The sequence below is a fragment of the Aplosporella prunicola genome, assembly GCF_010093885.1.
Source record: "Aplosporella prunicola CBS 121167 unplaced genomic scaffold K452scaffold_15, whole genome shotgun sequence".
Taxonomy (NCBI): domain Eukaryota; kingdom Fungi; phylum Ascomycota; class Dothideomycetes; order Botryosphaeriales; family Aplosporellaceae; genus Aplosporella; species Aplosporella prunicola.
This window is the reverse complement of record NW_022983543.1, coordinates 919,841-941,444: the sequence shown is the minus strand read 5'-3', so window position 1 is coordinate 941,444 and position 21,604 is coordinate 919,841. Positions and strand designations below refer to the sequence as shown.

General features: G+C 48.0%; 7 protein-coding genes across 7 annotated transcripts; 1 reads left to right on the top strand and 6 right to left on the bottom strand.

The window, feature by feature from the left end:
* Window positions 1–203: 203 nt before the first annotated feature.
* Window positions 204–981, bottom strand: K452DRAFT_288522 (uncharacterized protein). Its single transcript, XM_033540669.1, has one exon. It carries the CDS (start codon window positions 697–699, stop codon window positions 313–315), a length of 387 nt encoding a protein of 128 aa, XP_033396875.1. The 5' UTR covers window positions 700–981; the 3' UTR covers window positions 204–312.
* A 172-nt stretch (window positions 982–1,153) lies between these two features.
* On the top strand, window positions 1,154–2,006 carry K452DRAFT_359516 (uncharacterized protein). The gene is made up of 2 exons (XM_033546273.1): window positions 1,154–1,558; window positions 1,610–2,006. The coding sequence occupies exons 1-2, from the start codon at window positions 1,285–1,287 to the stop codon at window positions 1,933–1,935; spliced, it is 600 nt and encodes a 199-aa protein (XP_033396874.1). The 5' UTR covers window positions 1,154–1,284; the 3' UTR covers window positions 1,936–2,006.
* A 224-nt stretch (window positions 2,007–2,230) lies between these two features.
* Window positions 2,231–4,076, bottom strand: K452DRAFT_299195 (uncharacterized protein; the record flags this gene model as incomplete). Its single annotated transcript, XM_033542199.1, has 3 exons — window positions 2,231–2,321; window positions 3,420–3,743; window positions 3,805–4,076. The coding sequence occupies 3 exons, from the start codon at window positions 4,074–4,076 to the stop codon at window positions 2,231–2,233; spliced, it is 687 nt and encodes a 228-aa protein (XP_033396873.1).
* Window positions 4,077–4,997: 921 nt separating this feature from the next.
* On the bottom strand, window positions 4,998–7,280 carry K452DRAFT_272970 (uncharacterized protein). Its single transcript, XM_033539122.1, has 5 exons — window positions 7,096–7,280; window positions 6,728–7,022; window positions 6,099–6,672; window positions 5,772–6,042; window positions 4,998–5,718 (listed from the first exon to the last, which is right to left on the bottom strand). The coding sequence occupies exons 1-5, from the start codon at window positions 7,195–7,197 to the stop codon at window positions 5,230–5,232; spliced, it is 1,731 nt and encodes a 576-aa protein (XP_033396872.1). The 5' UTR covers window positions 7,198–7,280; the 3' UTR covers window positions 4,998–5,229.
* A 559-nt stretch (window positions 7,281–7,839) lies between these two features.
* K452DRAFT_334702 (glycoside hydrolase family 3 protein) lies at window positions 7,840–10,361 on the bottom strand (the record flags this gene model as incomplete). The annotated part of the gene is made up of 4 exons (XM_033545205.1): window positions 7,840–9,793; window positions 9,860–9,995; window positions 10,054–10,242; window positions 10,295–10,361. The coding sequence occupies 4 exons, from the start codon at window positions 10,359–10,361 to the stop codon at window positions 7,840–7,842; spliced, it is 2,346 nt and encodes a 781-aa protein (XP_033396871.1).
* A 1,111-nt stretch (window positions 10,362–11,472) lies between these two features.
* K452DRAFT_210545 (uncharacterized protein) lies at window positions 11,473–12,060 on the bottom strand (the record flags this gene model as incomplete). The annotated part of the gene is made up of 1 exon (XM_033536167.1): window positions 11,473–12,060. A coding segment is annotated over one exon (588 nt), but the record flags the coding sequence as incomplete, so codon positions are not given.
* A 2,584-nt stretch (window positions 12,061–14,644) lies between these two features.
* Window positions 14,645–16,526, bottom strand: K452DRAFT_359514 (uncharacterized protein). The gene is made up of 3 exons (XM_033546272.1): window positions 16,405–16,526; window positions 15,322–16,347; window positions 14,645–15,264 (listed from the first exon to the last, which is right to left on the bottom strand). The coding sequence occupies exons 1-3, from the start codon at window positions 16,475–16,477 to the stop codon at window positions 14,816–14,818; spliced, it is 1,548 nt and encodes a 515-aa protein (XP_033396869.1). The 5' UTR covers window positions 16,478–16,526; the 3' UTR covers window positions 14,645–14,815.
* Between the last annotated feature and the right edge of the window lie 5,078 nt (window positions 16,527–21,604).

Sequence of the window (21,604 nt, the reverse complement as noted above, 5' to 3'; positions counted from 1 at the left end):
GGGGAGGAGATAGTAGTTTTGGGTGGGATTCTTAGCGTATTTGCTTGGAGTACACCTGGCCGGACGGAGAGGTGTGATGGCGTCGTAGAAGGACAGTATCAGATATTTCTGTAGTTGGGGGCTGACAAGTCACGAGACTAAGGATTACATAATTGTGGCTGCAAAACAAAGGAGGGTCAAACAAAGCAAGTAACAAAGGCTTACCGTTAGGTCTAAGAACTAAAGATGGATTATAGTATCCTCTCCTCCGCAGCGCGCATACACTTTAGCTTGAGATCTTGAAACTCACTGAGAACGGCAGGCGGACCAGGTTTAGACGAGACAGATTGCGGCGGCCAGGTCACTTAGATTTTGGTTAAACATAGCAAGGATGTCGCTTCCGAGTGGCTTGCGCGGCACAATCACGGTAAGGCCTGGCGCGTTACCAAACGGTGTTAGGAAGGCGACATGCGAGGCGCTCTCCCACACGCGCCACTGCTGAAGCTCGCCGCGAATGATCTTAGCGAATATGCTTTTAGTCGCGGCCTCGTTGTTGCTACCGCATAGGTAAGTGAGGCCCATAGCTGGAGGATTGTCGCGCGTGATGTCCCGCTGTATATTGTCGAGCGTTGCGCTGGATGATTTGGGGCCGTTTTTAGATGAGATGTAGCCCGGATATGAAGCGTTGTACTCCTCTTGAGATCGCAAGCCGGTTTCCATTCAGTAGAGAGTCCGTGGAAAGGTATGAGGCGTACTTCTTCATTCGACGTCGTGACCAGACCAACCCTATAGACTTCGGTTACGGCTTTGACAATGTTCGCAGCCTGTTTGATGGACAGCAGAGACTGTACCAGCTGGTCCCTCGAGAAAACGCTTAACGGCCCGGCTTTGAGACGAACTAAAGTGTTACCGGGGGTAGATGGAGCGGACGACAGAGCCGCCTGGATGTTGTCATCCTCGAAGAACGGTAGCGGATGTTTACCCATATTTGCAACAAATGCGCAGGTGAGGCGGGCTCGAGAAAAAGCAAACGTTGGGGGTTGTTAGGAAGACGGCAGGTTTCACAAAGCGGGGCATAACGCCAGAATGACGCAGATTCGACCGGGCAGAAGCCAAACCCCGTGATAAGGTGGTACCTAGGTTCTGCCCACCCTCGTCCTCAACACACCCTCTAGACAAAAAGTCGGCCCACAGAAATTATAGACCTGCGAAAAGCAACGCGCTCGCTGCAAATTCATCAGCTGTCTCGTTCCCAAGTCGTGCGCCGCCGCCGCAGGTTACTCCAAATAGGCCGCTTTCAAATCCATGGGTTCAAACGATGAAGCAGCGCCTGTTGTCAGGATCAACGCTTTCCCGGGAATGGGCAAACTGACCATTGCTAGGGAGGTCGTTCAGCTCTACCAAGACCGTCACCGTCAGGCTATCCTTATCGATAATCATCAGCTTATCGATCCCGTCGAGGCCAGAATTCCGCGACACCATGCAGACTATCAAGAGCAGCGGCGTCTCCAACGTGCTATTACTTTCTCCAAATATTTGTATCCTCCAGAAATACGCGCGACAACAATAATTTTTACAGGTACGTAGATTACCGGGCCATAGTCTGTTCCGAACTGATAATTACGCGTAGATTTTCGATCACGCAATGCTCTTGGCTGTAGCGTGGCAGCTGAGTATAAAAATGCGGCGGCGAAAAGCGCAAGACCTTTCCTTTCCGTCTACCTGGCTTGCGATCTTGAAGAGCACCTACAAAGGGTGGCGACTGTTGAGAGACGAAACGACGGTACCGGGAAGCTAGTGGATGGTGAAATACTCAGGTCCATGCGGTCGAGATGCGAGCTGTATACCTTCGGAGCAGAAAATGGCCTGTGGCTTGATGTTACTCATGTATCGCCTCGACAAGCCGCCGCAAGCATACATGCGTACATTAAGGCCAAGGCGTACAAGTCGGAGTAAACAGGAAATGTCTTAAGAGAATAAATGAGCCTATGAAACCTATCAGGATCAGGATCCGAATTCGTCCAGGTCTACCTAGTTACTCGTTCAAGAAGATGGAATGGGTCGTCCGACGGCAGCCAGAGAAAAGAACGTTGGAAACGCCACAACATGCTTCACTAAGCCTAATCTAGTAAAGGGCCCGTGACCTCGCTTGTTTTGCTGGAACACCTTGACTCTCTCAACGCCAACGAGCTCGTCGCACTGCCGCCACCTGCTGTGGGTGAGCTTGCAGTCCAGCCCTTACGCAAATGCCTCAGTTGGCTTCTGTCGCGTACTGGCCGCCGAATACAGCCATGTGCGCTTTCAACACCTGCTCCTGGCCAACGACGCCACCACCAATGTCGCTTCAACCTGTGAGCTCGCTACTCTCACCGCACTGCGTCGCATTCCCACTCAGCGGCTGGTGTCGCAACGTTCGCCCCACCCGCGCTCGTTGCTGGATGTGACAGTGCATCGCAGCTCCAAGATTGTAGGACTCGTGCTCCTGTTGTCGACATAATGGCTACGGTAGTAGGAGGTGGGTCTCGTGTAGGTGCCTTACTGGATCTGAAGAGCAAGGGTTGGCAGGGAGCGTTCGATCTGGCAAGCGCAGAGTCTGTCGCGGAACGGTTTTGCAAAGTCGCTGCTGGGGATAGGGATAGAGCACCAAGTGTGAAGGAGAGGGTGCCGTTGACTCAACTGCAGGAGTTTGTGTAGAGCGAGTACGGTGTACAGGCTGGGATGATAGAGGTTGGGAAGTGGTTGCGGTTGGGGGAGCCGAAACGAGGCTTGAGCGATGCGAAGAGTATGTCGGCGGGGAGGATTATTGGTAAAGACTGTTTGTTTATGCCGACTTTAACGAAGTAATAGCTGGACAGGTAGGGAAATCATCGGTCCGGCCAGGGATAAAGAGTCGTAAGTACGTAGCGTAGTGGAATATAATCCAACATTATAAACATACTCTTTTATTGGTAAAACACCATTTTCGGAGGATATCAAAAATTGCGAAATAAACTAGGTGTTTCTTATACAGCGTGTTCAACCGTCCCGTCAGCGCTAGACGGTGGGCGGGACGAACCGCCTGCCGTCCCTACCGTCCATTCGTTCAATTAGACGACGAAGTAAGCCGTCTCGTTTAGTTAGACCGATATCGCGAGATTTAGTATAGTATTATAAAGATTCGTATAGCGTCGAAGATATAAGATTATATACCGACTAACCGATACCCTAGCTCTAAGCCTAATTAGGTAACATATATGGCGGTCGCCTCTAACTACCGTCTGCTACCGTCCCCCTGAACTAAGCTCCGTCGGGACGAGACCGTTCTTGGCGCGACGCTACGGAGACGGTCGTCACCGTCTGTTAGCGTACCGTCTATTTGTTCAGACCGACGGTGATGAGGCTGGACGATTCCGCACGCTGTTCCTATACAGGCTATATTATGGACCAGTAAGATTACTCACCATTGATATGAGAATATATCAAAAAAATCTGTCTCGAACGGAACCATGTTTTCCTCAAGATAATCGCAAATAACATGGTACGGCATCCGATGGGTATCCATAGCCTTGACCCGGTAGTGTAGATCCTTATGCCAGTTGAGGGCCCGCGCGTCATCCCACACTCTACCGACGGCCTTAGCGGTTTGCTTTGAGTCGACAGTTTGGCCACCACATTTGTTTCTATAGTTTTCGGGGGTGATCAAGTCAAAGGTAGTGGCCTGGAAAGCAGGGGTGTTTTCGTCAACTTCAGCTGGATCATTCCACTGTGCGAGCAACAGTTGTTGGCTGCGAGTGGCCGGTTAGTTTGGTTTGGAGCCTAGGTTATAGCTGAGGGATAGGGTCTTACTGTAAACCGTAGTTCGCATTCACATGATCCTCAAGCGCACACCCCTCTTTATAAGCGAGGAAGACGTATGTTGCGTTGTATTGAGGCTTGTCCTTCTTCAGCTGCTTCTTGAGAACTCTTCCGAGGAGTAGCGAGGCAGACAGCTGGCTCTCAGGCTCCGACATGGCATTGTCAACTACTACTTGTTCGCCTTCACCTTGGATGTTATTATAGGCGGCAAAAGCGGTCGTTAGATGCAAAAAGAGAAGTAAGACGAGTTGGAAAATCTTCATGTTGATAGTGATAGCAGGTAGAGTGAGGATGGAACGGACGGTGTTAGTAAAAAGATTTCCTACGGTGATATATATATGCGGGAGCGAAGGATTTCAATTAAGGCGTCCGTGGTAGAGAAGTGGGGTTAGTCAGGAGCAAATGGGTCGATGGAAGCTCTTGGCGCATTGGGGTCCAAGAGCAAGATAGAGTTGCCACGTTGATTCGAAGGTTAAAGAGCTAGGCCTAGGAAAATGCACATATTTTATATTTGAGGATTGGGCGGACTGAGAACCTGCTAGCCAGTTAGTTTAGACAGTCGTAGTGAGTGGTGAACTAGGATGAATGTAGATAGACATCCCCTCCGCGGACTACATGCAGCCCCACATGGCCCCTGCTGACGCCGAATGATGAGCAATTAGGCACCGGCCACCTTCCTTTATTGTTATCCAGATTCCGGATACGCGCCGAGCTTATCGGCCTCCTGTACGATAGCTAGTGGCCTGACCTTCTTCGGTCCCTTGGTAATTTGCTCCAAGCGCCATGGCCCCAGCCAAGTCCACCACTGGTGGAGCTTATTCCTCCATGAATTTCGAAGCCGATTAAGAAAAGATAAAGACATTTGGCACCTAGCGATTAAAACGAAGTAGGGTAATCGGGTAAACGGGGTAACATCCTAGCGTTCTGCGGAGGGCTTTAAATTGTAATCTTTTACTACATAACCTTCTTTGTCTCTCGCAATTGATTGTACACTTGATAGAAGGTTTGCTGTTTGCTAGAAGGAGTTAGTATTAGCCTACTCCTTACTTGTTTGCTTTTTTCAGAGAGCGGCTCTATTAAGCCGCCTCTCTTCACATGTAGAAAAACTAACACACTTGATCTTCTTCACATCCTGCTAGGTCTATTTACTTCTCGCACATACAGTCCTTGAAACAAGATCTTCTCTGGAACTCTAATACTCTATCTGGTTGTTACTCGTCTAAGGCCTTTCACCTTTGCAAACAATAGTGCACTTCATTCCAGAGAATAGCTATAGCATGCTTTTGGACAGGGTGATAAAAGAAAATGCCCAGTTTCAAGTAACCATGGTTTGTTGCGGATTTATGGCGCTCGGCTATTCAATTTGCACCTGTACTCTCAATCTCTTGCCTATCCAACTACCCTTCAACACCGTTCCTACTTACTTACTCTCTGCCACTCAAGGTAGTGCTCAGACCCACAGTGGTGTGACCCGAACAGCGCCTCAAAATTTTCCTTTGTAGCGTTGTCCTTGAGACGCATCGGCCACGGCTCGACAAGTGTATGCTTAGTCTTGCATTGCACCCCAGCATCTTTACTTGCAGAAGCGAAGTCGTACCGCTGAGTATACCGTGTGAAGAGGCCGTCGAAATCGCGCAATAGGTCTAGGGCTGCAGTGAGCTTTATGGTTTCTGCACCGCGCTTATTTTTGGCGAGCCGATTTTCTGGGAAGTATGCCATCAGACGGCCCATTTCCCGCCATAATGTCTGGGTCGTGTCTGGTCGCGATTCCATCTCGTTGACGGCGTTGAGGAAGAGCGTCACCAGCGTCGCATGCGGGTTTTCGGTGATTGGCTTCAGTAGAGGAGCAAATGTGTTCAAACACTTCCGTATTCCCAAATAGCATTTATCGGCGATGTTTGAAACCTGCTAAAGTTAGCTGCTTGCATCTTGCAATTTTATTACTGATTTATACTCACTTCGATCCTGTCAAACAGCTGGATATCGTCCTGGGTTTCTGCCCAATGGCCAGGAAAGATTTTAGCATCAATGTGACGTAAATCGAAGTTGATCGCGTGATTCCGAATTTTTTTGCAAAATTTGGATAATAGTAGCCGTAGGTAAAGAAACAATCCTCCGTAGAGATCATGCTTAGCCGGATGAGCTGCTTGGATTACTTCTGCAATGGCCCAACCGGCAATTGGGTCCGCCGAATCCATCATTGGCCACTGATTGTTATAAAAGAATGTTCTTATTTTCTCTTAGCAAGATAGAGGTCAACATCACTACATTTTGGAGAAACTTACGGATTAGGTGTATCATACCCGTGCCTCGGTGCTCCAAATGGCAGTAGGATGCCGTCCTCTCGAAATTTCATGGTAGCCCTACGCCAACCTTCAGGCTGAAAATATAGAGCTCTCTCGAGGTAGTCTTTTCTCGACGGTGCTAATACTGTCGATTGGCGTATCTTCTCTGCAGCTGCAGTAGTGACAGATGCAGGAGTTTCAAAAACTCGCAGCAAATAGTCCCAGCATGCTTTTTCAAGTACAAGGCGGAAAGAACAAGATCCAACCGTCCACTTTTTGGAAAGCAACTTGTTATCGGGCTTGGCCTGGATCTTTTCGCAGACAGAGCGAATAAGTGGAAGGACTGTATCCTTTAGACACCTGGCTGAATCCGCTGGCAGAAAGGCAGAGTACCATGTATGTATCATAGCATCTGCTGCGGTCTCCGGGTCCACATGCATAGCAATGAGGATGATGATAGCGTTTCGCGCTACAATATCGATTTCTCGATCATTGATTACGACGTCGATGTTTTGCGTTGAACCTTTGGGTATCCCTGTGATTGTTTTGACTACGTTCCTCAAATCTCCAGAAGCTTGATATAAAAGTTAGGTCAAGTTCACTAACAAGCCATGAGTGAGGGAGCTCACCTGCGAAGAGAAGTCGAATATGTTGATTGTATGCTATCCCTTCATTATGCATGAGGTTCAGCAAGTCGAAAGCGGGTACGTTTCCCCACAAGAACTTTTTTGTACCATGGGTAGTCATTGTAGCTGCAAGAGCGGAGAGGTCTAATTCGGGGCCGTGGTTATCTTCAGGCGTGATAAATGTTGGTGTCCTACCCTCAACGTCCCAGGATGGTCGCCATGTTTTCTTTCCCAGCTTGCAAATACAGTCGGGTTTGTGTTGCTCCCAGTGGGTCTTCTGGCACTGCCTACTGCAATACTAATGATGCGTTAACTGCCGATATTTTTTATTTTATTTTATTTTATTTTTTTCTACCAGGACATAAACTCACTCCAACCAAGTAGCATCGTGGACATGGTTTGTCTCCTGGATTCGTACATGCTTGCGCCCCTTCAGTACCTATATTGGCACAGAAGTTCCCTTGTTCAGACATGGTTGAAAGTGTAGAAGCCGGTATCTTGTACTGAATGGAATGTTGGGGAAATGGAAAGGTTTTCGAAATGATATATATACCCCGCAATTTGCGAGCGCTGTGACAGCGCATATAATTAGAAATTGACGTCACGAATGCGCTGCCTGGTAGTCTATTAATTGGATTGACTGCCTTAAAAATATCTAATATTAGTAGGTAGTGTTCCATGCCCCTGTAAGCCCTGGCGCTTATGTGTATCCCGGGTATTATGTGTGGCACAGTAAATAACTCACATAATCACATGTTCTCCAGTTCGTGGGATACCTCCTTAGGGTCGACCATTCGCTCGGGGTGGCAGCGATTATGCACAATCGCGTAATAGTATTGATCGCCGTCCTTGAGGCAACCTCCGTGTGTGAAAATTCGAAATCCCCCCTCTCCGGACTCTCGCCTCAGGCCTCATTCTGCTCTATAACTTTCATCGCTTTTTTAGGTGTTGCTAGCGTAGCGGAAATGGACAGAAGTATCGTTGGAATAGAGGTTTCAAGCTTAACCGAGAAGCGCCCTGAGGGCTTCTGCCTTTGACTACTAAGGTCAGGGTGGTAAATATCATTCCATACCATTACGGGCTAAACATAACTGGCTACGTATCTCTCCTTAAAATCATAGAATATGATCGAGGAAACTCTCTTTCAGGTCCCTTGAACTGAAACCAGCAGAAAACGTGAACTCCCCTTGAGGAATCTGCCAGTCCTGAGCAGCGACATCCCAAAAACTGAGATCCCGACGAAGCAACACAAACTCCACATCTTTTGACTCTCCGGGCTCAAGGGTAACTTTTTCGAACCCACGAAGCGCTCTCATAGGGGTATTAGGAGGCGCAGTATCTTCAGGAAGAGCGACGTAAAGCTGCACGGCTTGCGCTCCAGCGACATCGCCATCGTTGCTGACGCTTGTGTGAAGAACAAGCACTTCTTTCCAAAGATCGGGGTTGCCTCCTGAGCTGACGTTGCTTGAGGAGTTCCTTGAGGAAGAAGGGAATGCAGAGAGACCACTCGCTTTGCTCGTCACCTCGAGAGGAGCAGAAAAGCTGAATGTTGTGTAGCTCAATCCATACCCGAATTCGTACAGAGGAGTGATGTTCTTCGAATCGAAATGGCGGTAGTCGATCAATAAGCCCTCTGTGAAGTCGGCTTGCCAAGCTGAAAGATCCGTCTCTTGGGTGTCAGCGGTGATGTTAACAGTCGGGAGGTCGTAGTCCTCTTCACTCTCTGGGATAGTGTATGGAAGGCGACCAGAAGGGTTCACGTCGCCAAACAAGACATCGACAATTGAGTTTCCGCTCTCTTGCCCAGGGAAGTGAGCAGCCAGTATGGCAGTGACGTTGGGGTTATGCGCCCAGGGCATGGTGTTTACACCAGCCGAGTGGGTAACAACGACAGTGTTGGGGCAGTTCTGTGCCACTGTCTCTACAACGACGGTCGAATTCCAATCGTTTTCGAAGAATCTCCGGTCGACAGCTTCGGATGCGAAGGTCTTGAGGAAAACCAAACAGACATCAGGTGGTGGAAAGATAGATCTCAGATTTTCGGAGGCAATCACTTCGTTGTCGAGCAAGTACTGGACTCGTGCGCCTGTCTCTTGAGCGCGCGCTCGAATCGCTGATAGAGGAGAGATGACGTATGTGAGCTTCCCTGTCCCAGATCCTCCACCGACGGACAGTGTACCGATGTCTGCGCCGAACTCGCCACTGTTTGATTGGTAGAGACCTTCAGAAACATCTGCAGCATCGTTTCCAAAAACGCCAATATTCGCTGGCTGGCTCAGCGGAAGAGTGTTGTTTGTGTTCTTCAATAGAACAGTGCCTGCCGCTCCAATTTCGCGGATGAGCTTTGCATGGTCATCTCTGACGTCACGTGCCAGAGGAATGTCTGGTCCATACTCGGAGATAGCCGCCTGTAGTCGCGCGTTTATTGTTCCCAGCACGTAGGCATTCGATGGATCGACGGAGGGGAAGTCTTCGTTCTGGCCGAGATAGAAGTAAGGTGCCAGCACACGACGAGCCATCTCATCGACTTTGGTTTCCGCTATTGTGCCATTCTGGACAGCACGCAGTAGATCTTGACCGAATGATGTACCAGTGTTGGTGCTGGGAACGTTTAGATCGCTTAGATCCCCTCCAGGCATTGTCATGTCTAACCCGGCTTCAATTGATCGTACTGTGACGTGTTTCGCAGCCCAGTCCGTAACAACGTAGCCTTTAAAACCAAGTTCTTGCTTGAGCAGCCCGTTGAGGAGTTCCGGGTGTTCGCATGTGTACGTCTGGTTTAACCGGTTGTAGCTGCACATGATTGAAGCCACGTTGGCTTTCACTGCATCGGCAAAAGGCCAAAGGTAGAGCTCATGCATCGTGCGATCGTCGATGTTGGAAGAGATTGTTGTTCGCGCTGTCTCTTGCTCGTTGCCGATGAAGTGTTTTGCGCAGGCCTGGACTCCGGCTTCTTGAACTCCGCGGACAGAAGCAGCCATGGCCACTCCGGTGAGATATGGATCTGTAGAGAACCCTTCCCAATTACGGCCGCCTAGAGGGTGACGACCAAGTGGCCCAGCTACCGGTCTACATATTGGTTAGTAAGTGTCTTTAACGATACCACGATGGAGCAAGCCAAAAAGTAAATCCTACCCTAAAAAGACATGGGATCCTTTGCCGCGGAATTCATATCCAAGCGCCAATGCTCGCTGATAGATCAAGTCTTTATCCCAGGTTGCAGCAGCAGTGAGGCCAGCTGGAAATACGCTTGCCAAGTCCGTAGAGCGGTCTTCAAATTGTCAGCCAATCAACAAGCAAAGTAGTACCGGGAACATGTAGGTCATTACCAGACAGTGGCCCATCTTGCAAGCAAAGACCGGAAAAGTTTTGTGAAGGCAGGCTTTGAATATTCCCTACACATGGCCCCGTCTGGTGTCCCATGAGAAGAGTCACTTTCTCCGTTAAGTTTAGCCTTGCAATGAAGGCATCTGCCTGCACGGAAGACTCTTCCCAGGTGCGGCTAGTGGTTGGATTGCCTTTAGTATAGTAAGCAGACTGATACGAAAGGACAGCTACGACAGAGCTTACTTTGAGGTCCATCAAGTGCTTTCACAAGCAGCGGCGTGAAAGCCAGAGCCCGAATTAAAGACAACATTCTCAAGATCCAGCACAAAACAAACCAGTGTGTGATGTTGAAAATACTGTAGGCAGTTCAGGTCCCAATTTATAAGTATTGACGCTCCCTCTAAATGCCATGACGTACTTTAGCACGGCACCGTCTTCGGCATGGCATTAAACAATTGACAGCCGAGGGGAAATGCCGTTCAATTTCTGATGGCATGATTCTGCGAAGACCACGGCACGCATGGAATGATCCGGGTGATGCGGTCCGCCGGTACGCACAAAAAAAGCAAGTAAACTTGGCATCCAAGAGGATTACACACTGATCTTTCTACACTCTGTACAGACAGCACAGTTTCCGCTTTACCTTCTCATCTGATTTCTTCGCTGAATTTTAATTAACCAAGAGCTTGAAGGCGATGTGGAAGAGCTCTCCAGATCTTGGACCTAATGCGTGAAGAAAGGTCTGCAAAACGCTCGGGAGGAAGAGCAGTTTACTGCCTCGATGACGCCGAGCTCCGGAAACCAAGCCTATAGCCCCGCAGCAGGCCAAGCAATCTTTAGGGTAATAAATTCAAGTAGCCCTTGTATTCACCAATGTGCATATTCGTCATAGTTGTGCTCGTGCGCGGCTCGGGTACTTCGATCTACCGCTTGCCGACCCGGATGCTTGGTTACCCCGCCACCCCGCACTCTTGGTGCCTGACTCCCCGCACACCGATCGTCCACGTGCAGTGATATTAACCGGTTCGACGGGTCTTTCTTCCTCTTTAGAGATCGTGCATTGAGCCTCGGTTACCACGTGCATTGATGCTGCTATACAAGAATATTAATGAGTGTGCAAGTACACTAATGACTTAGAGTAAACCCACAAAGCATGGTAGAAATCCGATTTGAAACTGTATCTACAGAATAGTAAACGGAAATGCGTAAGGGGGTTTTGGTCGTTGAGAAACTGAGGTAGGTGGTGAAACACTGTCTAGAAGTCGTTCGAACGCCGCCAAAAAATCCGGAGAAATCTTTCCACGGACTTTCAGTACCTGCATCGCGGTCTGGCCGCTATAGTCCCGTGCAAAGGGGTCGACACCAACCAGTCCTTCGTTTGCCAGAATTTCCAACGTTTCGATATCGACGGTGCGAAAGTCAGCTGCTGTATGGAGAACGGTATACCCTCTTCTGTTGATCGATCGGTAGTTTGCGCCAGCAGCCAACAAAATCCGCAAGACCTTCTTTGAGTTGGCCTGCACGGCCGTTAAGAACACAGAATCGCCTCGACGGTCGACACTATTTATATTCGCACCCTGTGAAACCAAGTAAGAAACGATAACATCTCGATCCTGGACAGCAGCTCTTGCCAGTGCTGTTTGACCACTCCCGGTTCCTACTGCAGCATTGATGTCGCATCCAGCCTCCACAAGTGGTTGAACAAAAGCAAGGTCGTTATGGTGATAGACTGCATGATGGAGAGGTGAGTATCCAGTTTGCTTGTTCGGAGATATGTCTACTCTTCTGTACAAGAGTATTCCCATTGTTGAAGGGTTCTCGGTAAAGATCGAGCAGTTTATTGGTGTGTCTCCATTGAAGTCTTGGATATTTGGATCCGCGCGATATTGCAGTAACAGCTTTACGGCCTCGTTGTTGTTCGTCAATGCTGCCCATGCAATTGCGGTAGACCCTAGACTGTCTTGAATGTTGATGTCGGTACCTGGCTTCTTGAGTTCCATCTCGAGGTCTTTTAGCTTTCCGTCAATAACAAGCTGATGGATAACCGGCAGGTCTAACTCTTCGGGGCCGCCTATAGACTGGAAAACTCCCTTCAGGCCGTTGATTGTATCTGGTGTGAAGCTTGGAAGAGATCCCAAGATTCTTGACCAGGCGAGTTGAATTGGAGCACTAACTGTTTTAGCAGAGTACTTCGGTCTTAGAGTGCCCAGCCTACCGTCCGTGATGGTCTTCGAGTGATGGATCCGCACCGGCCTTTAGTAACAATCTACACATTTCCACCTGTCCTCTATCGATAGCCCACTATTATTCCGATTCTCATTAGGTTTCTAGAACCAGCAAGCAAAATTTAAAGTCAATAGGGCTTACATACGTCAAGGGCAGACTGGCCCCTTCCAGTCTCCACGTGGTTGGGAGAAATTCTTCCTTGCTGTAACGCCACCTGGACTCCTAATAAATCTCCTACCGAAATTCGACGGAATATTTCGTCGTCAGTTGCATACGTGCGGACCTTGACTTTCAATGTAAGGTCAGAATGTCGTGTCTGCCATGCCACCAGGGACAGTGATTTGGCCAGGAACCAACGCGGGAAGATGTATGTGGCCTGAACGTTGAATGTAACGTTGTTTAGGCATCGTGGTTCGCTGCATTTCATGGCGCCCGAGCCGACAATCTGCCCAGAATAGCCCACCATGAGCCGACCTAAAAGACCCATGAGAAACGACGGCGTCTGGACCTTGTGCTGGCGATGACATCTGCACTTGCAGGCTGAGTAACAACTCCTCCATTGGCGCTTGTGGACTCGTATCATGAATAGTCCAGAACTTTCTGTCCCATCGTCCTTGCCGGTAACCGGTGAAGACTTGATCTGGGATGTCGCGAAGCCTCGTGCATTACATGTGGTTTGACGGATTCTTTGGAGTTTTTCAATTGCCGTAGTAGCTTTTCGAGTGTGTTCGAGAGCTAGATCCAGCAATGCAACAGCCTTCGAGGAGCTGAAGTCGGTCATTTGATTGCCCTGCTCCACTTTTGTCTGGACCATGTCTAAAGTGGTACTGCTTCTCGGGCTCTGTGCTGTCATAACGGTAGGACTCGGCTCGGCAATTATTGACGCTTGTTCGGTCGTTGGGAACGAAATGTGGTCCAAAACGACTTGGACAGAGTAACGTTCTTGCCTTTAATTGAAGAGCATATTGTCAGCTAATTTTTTTTGGCTAGTTGGTCCATACCTACATAGATCTTGCGCTTAGTATTGTTGCAATGTTTTGGCGAATGCCATGAAGCTGTGATTGCAACCTTTTTGCCTTCTCTTTGTTGGATGCTGCCCATTTTATGCGTTTAACTCTCCGTACGTTTTGGTCTGATCCATTAACGACAACCTCATTCGCGAATTTCTCAGGCTCCTCGAGCTTGATACGGGCACCGATTAGCAATTTTGTGAGCGACTCTGACGATGTTCTGATGAGATTGCTCTCCCGGTCTAGCGCTTCCACGTCAGACAACACAAGCTTTAAGTCTGCAATTTCGTTGGAAAGAGCTATCAGCTCTTCAGGCGCATCCCTGATAGATTTTATCGCCTGCGCAAACCCACCAAAAGCTGCGATGAGCGTTAGCGCACTGGCAGCCGCACCAACAGGCTCCATTCCGAGTTGATCGTGAGTTGGAAAACTTCTCTTCGCGAGAACAAGGATATTCAAGTGTGGTGAGAAAACTTTATAGAGCTTACCATCATCTTTAAGACCCATTTATATAAGACCTAGAAATATCCGTTGGATAGATTGTATTGGCACCACCTTTCTATCTGAAGAGCCAGTCGGAATAGTAGTGGTGAAAACGTCTTACTGCCAAGGCCGAACAGTGAACTCGGCTGCTTTACGAGGCGGATTATGCGTAAGATTATTTGAGGAATCTTTGGGTATCCTGCAAGTTATAACCAGAGATAAGAGAAGCAAAGGGCTAGCTGGGAGTAAGGTTAGAGAGCCAAGGTCGTACAAACGACGTAAAGGGTTTGATTAGAATCGATATAACTGGGTGAGAAGATGAGGAGAAGTAAGCAAGGCTGGCTCCACCAATTAGATTTTACGAATAGGGCGCCTGATCATTATCGTGTCTTACGAAGCTGCATCACGCGCCAGACGATTCTTAACACGGCTGTAGCTAGATGCAATGTGGCGTCACGAGCGACTTTTGGTGGTTTACAAGCTGTAGAGATCCATCTGGAAGGATATAAGAGAACTGTTGGGATAAGACTCAACTTCCATAGTTAGTTTGCTTCAATGAGGGATAGATTTTATGCCTTTAAAATCGTCCTGCTAAATGCCATGGTGGAGGTGGTGATCCGTGTTGCCGACGCGGCCTATGTTGGTCAACCGCTTTGGCCCCTCTCTCACCATCTGGGACAGAACCCAGTGCTGACTGGATGCCTGCATCTGCATCACGCACAGAGCGGTCAACGCCGTAATAGCCAAGAAGGGTGTCACGCTTCCCTCGGGCGAAGTACATTATGTACAAGGCCGACCGACGTGCAACTTGACGCGGATGGCTATCTCGGCAAACGATCTGCTTAGTAGTAATACGCTATGCGTAAGAAGCTTTCCGGTCACGAGCGAGGATTAGTCGCCTTCCAAGCGCATTATACAAGCGTTTCCTCTAGGTTTTGATCCCATATCGTACTCAACGATGGTCGCGAGTAACGAAACTGCGCGGTCTTATCAGCAAGCCACAGTAGCTTAGGTCGGTCCGTACCCTAAGATCCATCAGCCCAATCTAAGTATCAAACTCCGCCACTACCGCCTTCGCCTTCACCCACTCACTCAAGACCACGTCTCTCACGTCCTTGCTTCTGACCCTGACCTTGCACGAAAACGGCTTTGCACAGTGCAAGATACCCTGGGAATATCCCGTGCGCGAGTCGGTATCGATTTCCCCGTCGGCCTCGAAATCAAAAGCCCAGAGCAACTTTGCGACGCCAATGAAGAGATTACGCTCAGCCAGATGGATCCCGGGACACAGACGTCGGCCAGCACCGTAGCTGTAGTGGTCGCGTGTCGCGTAGTCTCCTGATGCCGCGTACGTAGCCGCCGGGGCAGTCTGGTTGACGAAGCGCTCGGGATCGAAGACGAAAGCAGTGGCGTCATGGGGTGGATGGTGCAGGCCCCAGACGTTGAGGATCACAATGGTGCCTTTTGGGATGTTGTAGCCATCAACCATGTCATCTGCCGAAGATGGCGTTAGAAAAAGGAGGGAAATGTTCTCCTGTTTTCACTACTTACCAGCGGTAGTGGCGCGCGAGATTCCCAGCGACATGGCTGAAAGCCAGCGCATCGTCTCCTTGACAATTTGCGTGACGTACGGAAGGCCGTCGTAATCGTCCCATCTAGGAGAGCGGGCAGAGGAGCAGCCAAGAAGAGCGTCAATCTCTACGTGGGCACGGCGCTGGACGTGCGGGTGTGTAGCCATGGCTTGTAGGAAAGCGAGCAGAAATGCTGCCGAGGTGTCGGAGCCGCCTTCAATCAGCACGCCGGCCAGGAGCATAAGCTCGTTGTCGCTAAGGGTAAACGAAGCGGACTCAATTGAGTTGAGCACGGCGTCGAGGAAGCAGGTGTGGCGCCCGGTCTCACGTCTCTTACGCACTCTCTTCATCATGTCCCCGTGCAGCGCTACTGTCAGCTTGTGGAGCGACCGCGAACGCGTTTTCCATCCGCCCAGTAGCACCTCTGGAACCCATTTAATAAACGGGAACATGTCAACGAGCGGCCTCGCACCCATCTCCATGACTTGCAACCACTCCTCCGTGATGGTGTAGAGCTGCACCATGTGCGGCGTGCACACTGACGGTGTGCGGATGCCGTACACGAGGCTGTTGATGATGCTATTGCTGGAACGCTTGGGATGCATCATCAGGTCGCCAGGGGCCATCAAAACATCATGCAGCATCTGCGCCGCCTCAGCCTCGACGAGCCTGACGTGCTCTCGCGCGACGCGCGCCTCGTTGAAATGTGAGTGGATCAGCCGTCGTAGCAGCCGCCATTTCTCGCCATGCTTCATCATCAGAAGGTGGTCGCCCCCGGTGATGAGCTCACTCCAGACGTACACGTTCGGTCTGTCGCTGTACAGGTTGCCTTTTTTGTCGAGCAGCTGCTTCACGAGACGTCGATCAGTAATGACCACGGCCGTGACAGGGCCGAGCTTGAGAGAGAAGATGCCGCCATAGGTCTTACTCCATTCGGTGAATCTATAATGAGCGCCCGTCCTTGGAATTTGGTGGAGGTTGCCAATGAGAGAACAAGTCGGTGGCCCTAAGAAGCAAAACGTCATCATTTGCACGGTGTATGGCCGCAGGTATCGAAACACACCTGGAGGTAGACAGACAGCTAGTAAAAGCAGCAGCACACCCCCAGCAAGGAGAAGAACTGCATTGAACGCCATTGTTCGAGAACTGGAAGTGGAAAGCTGACCATGAGAGCCATTATATCCCTCAATCAAGAGCAGTTGAGATCAATCAATTAGGCGAACGAAAAAGAGATCCAATCAAGAATCGGCCAAGACTACCAGCAAAACAAAGCGAACAGCCAGCATATCCATCTAGCAGCACCGCACCTAGTGCACCGTCTTAGTACGGCCGCTAGCCTAGGTCTTCTTAATACCAACTCCAACTCTCTAAACCAAAAATTTTCAACCTAGAGGCCCGAGCGCCGGCTTGGCGAATGCAGTGTAACCATGCGACCTAGAAAGGAACCCTAGACGCCCAGGGGTCGGCGAAACTTAAGTCCGACATCCCCGGTCGCTCCGAAACCTATTCGAACCCAATTAGAAGTCCCGGCTAGAAGGGGCCGCCGCCGAATCAATTTAACCGGCATAACCCTCCGCTCGATAACCACCCAACCCGAACCAGAGCCCTATCGCACAGAGGAAGAATTAGAAGAGAATGCTACTACAACCTAGGAAGGCAGAATCCCCTTAACATCTTAGCTAAACCCAACTATTTAAGGATAGGGTAAATATTTAATCTCCAACAGCTAAGTCCTCGAAGCCATTGCAGAAATCCTAGCAAAACAGCAAGAAGATAGAAACAACGCTAACCGCGAATACCAAGAGCTTGCTAAGCAAAATAAGGAACTAGCAAAACAGAATAAACAACTCTAAAATTAGGTAGTAGAGATAGCTAACAAGCTAAAAAGGCTTACCTAAATGTATAAGAACCTAGTAATAGTTCCTAAAGGAAATCCTAACTAGGTAGCCGTAGTAGCGACCCTACCCGTAGCGCTAGGCCCCCTAACGTATAATATACAGTCCGGAAATAACCCTAGGATTATTAAAATCACCGCACCTCCCGTGCTAGCAAGCTAATCTAGGACTAATAGGGGACTTACCTAGAATATGTTGATAGAGACGGCTAAAGCTTAGATTAGTAAAGCTATATAAGGAAAGGCCGCTACGAGAGATACCGAAGTCCTAGGAGTAGGTATAACTAAATAAGGATACCTTATACGCTTTAGAACCGAGAAAGATCGAGAGTAGGCTAGTAATTACGACGAGTAGACGAATATCCTAGGGAAGGGCGTAAAGATTAACCGCCCTAGGTTTAGAGTAGTAATATATAAAGTCCTAACCGAAGAAGTTAACATAAGTAAAAAGGAAGAAGCAATTAGAAAAATTAGGGGAGAAAATAGCTATACTTAGCCTACCTAACAAATCGAAGACATCGCCTGGATAAAGAAGAAGGACGTTCCTATAGGAAAACACGCTTCCCTAGGCATCTAGTTTAGCAGCGAAGACGTAGCACGTTACGCGATTTAAAACGGCCTTGTATTCGGGCCTAACTTCGTAAACCGCGCCGAGTACTACAGCCTAGAAAGAAAGAAGTACTACCGCTGCTAAAAACTCGGCCACCTAGCTTAAAACTACCGAGAAGAAGGAAATAACCCTAACCCACTATAACCTAGAATCTAATACTAGATACACTTCGGATCCTATAGTTAAATATATAGAAATTAAGGGCTTATATAGAAGCCCTAATAAACGACCTAGAAATAGTATAACTCGATATTCTCCTTATTTAAGAACTACTAGTATCCTTCTTTAAAATATTTATCCAATATAGAGCCTAGCAACTCTACGTCCCAACCGATATAAAAGGAAAAAGAAAACGGACCGTAATCTATATAAATAAACGGATCTTACCCGCAGCATAATAGTAAGTCTACTACGATAGCCTAGACATTACGGTAATCAAGGTACTTACGCTAGCTAGGGAAGTCCTTATATTTTCAGTATATATACCTCTAATCGGCGGAACGCGCCACGCAGCAGAATAAGAAATACAAGCTACGCTAAGAATAATCCAGCAAATAGTTAAAATAATACCCTAACGAGGTATTATTATAGGCGGGGACTTTAATAGGCAAGATCTACTCTAGGGCGGAGACTAAATAAAACCGTATTTAGTAGGAGACGCCGCGTCTCTAGTACTCTTTATACAGGACTATAAGCTCGAAAGCTACCTCCGCCGCGGTACGCTAACATGCTAGGTAGTAAATAAGCAAGGTAGCAAAATAATAATAGACCTAACCTTAAGCAACCTCTAGTAGTACCTTCTTAAATACGAACTTTTCCCTTAAAGCTACGGATCGGACCACCGCCCTATCTACTCGGAATAGAACCTAAAAATAGAGTCTAAAGCAGAGAGAACTCTAAAAAGGATGTATAAACGAATGGACTAGTCGAAAGTAGGGAAAACTATCTAGGACGCCCTAGTAATACTAGAATATATCTATACCCGCGAGGAGCTCGACGTAGCTATAGACTAACTAATTACTATAATAACTTAGATAGTAACCGAGCTAACTCCTACCGTAAGGCCGTACCAATACTCGAAACAGTAGTTTAATCCTAAACTTAAAGAACAACAGGTAGAGCATAATAAACTAAGAAGGTTTTAGCAAGCGTACTACGCCGCGAGAGGTAGAGACGACCCTTTTACCTAAAGTTAGTTTATAGCAATACAAAAGAGTCGTCGGGAATAGGTAAGAGCAATTAAATACGTAAAAAGTAGCTACTAGAAAGACTTCCTAGACCGCGCGGGCGAAGGAAATCTAGTCTAGAAAGCGGCTAAGTATATAAACTCGAAAGACGACTACGGCGCTATCCCCCTATTAGTAACGGGTAAGGGACAAGCTACAACCAACGAAGACAAAGCGATACTTCTTCTAAACAACTTCTTTCCTAAACCTACCCTACCCGAAGAAAACCCGGAATCACCGTAACAACCTCTACTTAAATAGCACCCAGTCACTAAAGAAGAAATACTCCTTAGTCTATAAGGAACTAAACCAACGTCGGCCCCTAGAGAAGACGGTTTACCGATATTAGTCTAGTAAAAGATTTAGCCCTACGTATCCGAAGCTATCTACCGGATCTTTAGGGCGTCTCTAAATCTAGGATACCACCCTAAAGCGTAGAGAACGGCTGCAATTACTATCTTACGCAAGCTAAACAAACTAGACTATACAGTCCTAAAAGCGTATCGACTAATCTCCCTACTTAATACCCTAGGGAAGGCGCTAGAAGCAATAGTAGCTAAAAGGCTCTCTTTCTATACCGAAAAGTTTAACCTACTCCCGAACTCATAATTCGGGGCTAGGCCGAGTAGGTCAACGGAGCAAGCCCTTCTTATCCTAGTCGACGCAATCTAGTCTACCTAGAAAGAGCATAAAGTAGTCACCCTAATAGCGTTCGACCTTAAAGGCGCCTTTAACGCGGTAAATAAAGAAGCTCTAGATAACTATCTAGGCCAGAGAAGAATCCCAAGTTAGGCAAGAAAGTAGATTAGCAGCTTCATATCCGATAGATCCGCCTTAATCTCATTCGACGGATTTACTAAGCCTATATTAATACTTAGCTACCCCGGTCTCCCACAAGGCTCTCCTCTCTTACTAATTCTCTTCGCTTTCTACAACGTAGACCTAGTAGACCAACTAGTAGATTTTACCGGAGGCGCGTCCGCCTACATTAACGACTACTTCCGGTAGAGGGTAAGCCTCTCAGCATAAAAGAACCTAACAGCGCTATAGAGAGAGGATATCCCGAGAATCCAATAATAGGCACGGCGTACCGGATCGACTTTTAAGGCAGACAAGACCGAGCTTATCCACTTTACGAGAAATACCAATCAGGACAGCCTAGCAACCGTAACAATAGGTAGACACGAGGTTAAACTAATAAAGGCGGTAAAGCTACTTAGAGTAGTTCTCGACTAAGAACTTAGATAGAGAGCGCATATCCAAAGAGTAATTAAACGAGCTACTACAACCTACTTAGCAATAGGCAGGCTAGGGCATCTTAGACCGAAGCAACTCCGCCAGCTATACTAAGCCTACGTAGTCCCGCAGATAGACTATACCTCTATAGTCTAGCACTCCCCCAACAGGTACAAGTAGTAAATATCGGTTCTCTCTAAGGTCCAACGGCTAGCAATAATAAAGGCTATCTCTACCTTTCGTTCGGTATCGACAGAGACCCTAGATATAGAGAACTTTATTTTACCTATAAGAATACGCCTCGAATCTAGAGCAGCAAGAGTTATTACTAGTCTTAGGGGGCTACCTACCTCGTACCCTACATACGCGTTAGTCCCTAAGATCGATAAAACCCGGAATAAACCAGCGAGCTTCTTAAGTCCGCTAAAGGCGACCCTAAAACTTAGTAGCCTAATCCCGCACTAAGAAACCGAAATAATAGATATCTACCTACCTCCTCCCTAGTAACTACTCCCGGTAGAGATTAAGACAACACTACCCCTAGATAAAGATAAGGTATTCCTAAGTTACGCGGAAAAGAGAGACCCGCTCTCCTAGGTCTATACAGATACTTCTAAGATAAACAACCAGCTAGGAGCAGCAGCAGTTATTCTAGACTAAGCTAGGAACGCCCGATACAGTACGCTTAAAGGAGTTAGATCTAGTAATTTCTACACAGTATAAGCAGCCGAACTAATTACTATTCTAACGGGGATAGAGCTAGTAGCTGAAAAACACCTACAAGAGGGACCCCATAGCCTAACCGAATACGTTATCTACAGCGACTCTAAAGCCGCCCTCTAAGCTCTAACTAGGAGATATAAAAAGAGATTAGGCTAAAGCATCGTACGGTCTATCCTTAGTACAGCCTAATCTCTCTATAAAAGTCTTTAAATAAGTTTCACGATCCAGTAGATCCCAAGCCACTATAGTATCCAAGGAAATAAGGAAGCAGATAAGCTAGCTAAACAAGCTACAACACGTCTTAGAGAACACAGCTTTCTACCCTTAATACCGCTGCAAGTCAAAACATCTCTCGAAGCAGCACACACACAATAGAATAAAGAATAGAAAGCGTTAGAGAAAGGCCAACACCTCCGCAACGTAGATATAGCGATTCCTAGACCATACGTAAGGCACCTCTACGACAAACTCCCACGTAACCTAGCAGGGCTGCTAGCCCAGTTAAGAACTAGCCACTACTAGCTCAACCAGCACCGAAAACGAATAGGACGGATAAACAACGACAAATACGAAT

Coding starts and splice junctions, on each gene's coding strand:
- K452DRAFT_288522 (XM_033540669.1), bottom strand. CDS start 699: ATGGAAACCGGCTTGCGATCTCAAGAGGAGTACAACGCTTCATATCCG.
- K452DRAFT_359516 (XM_033546273.1), top strand. CDS start 1,285: ATGGGTTCAAACGATGAAGCAGCGCCTGTTGTCAGGATCAACGCTTTC. Junction 1,559..1,609: donor GACAACAATAATTTTTACAG/GTACGTAGATTA, acceptor AATTACGCGTAG/ATTTTCGATCACGCAATGCT.
- K452DRAFT_359514 (XM_033546272.1), bottom strand. CDS start 16,477: ATGGCGTTCAATGCAGTTCTTCTCCTTGCTGGGGGTGTGCTGCTGCTT. Junction 16,348..16,404: donor AGCTGTCTGTCTACCTCCAG/GTGTGTTTCGAT, acceptor TTTGCTTCTTAG/GGCCACCGACTTGTTCTCTC. Junction 15,265..15,321: donor CTCGCGCGCCACTACCGCTG/GTAAGTAGTGAA, acceptor CATCTTCGGCAG/ATGACATGGTTGATGGCTAC.
- K452DRAFT_272970 (XM_033539122.1), bottom strand. CDS start 7,197: ATGTCTGAACAAGGGAACTTCTGTGCCAATATAGGTACTGAAGGGGCG. Junction 6,673..6,727: donor TATTCGACTTCTCTTCGCAG/GTGAGCTCCCTC, acceptor TTTTATATCAAG/CTTCTGGAGATTTGAGGAAC. Junction 5,719..5,771: donor AGCTGTTTGACAGGATCGAA/GTGAGTATAAAT, acceptor TAACTTTAGCAG/GTTTCAAACATCGCCGATAA.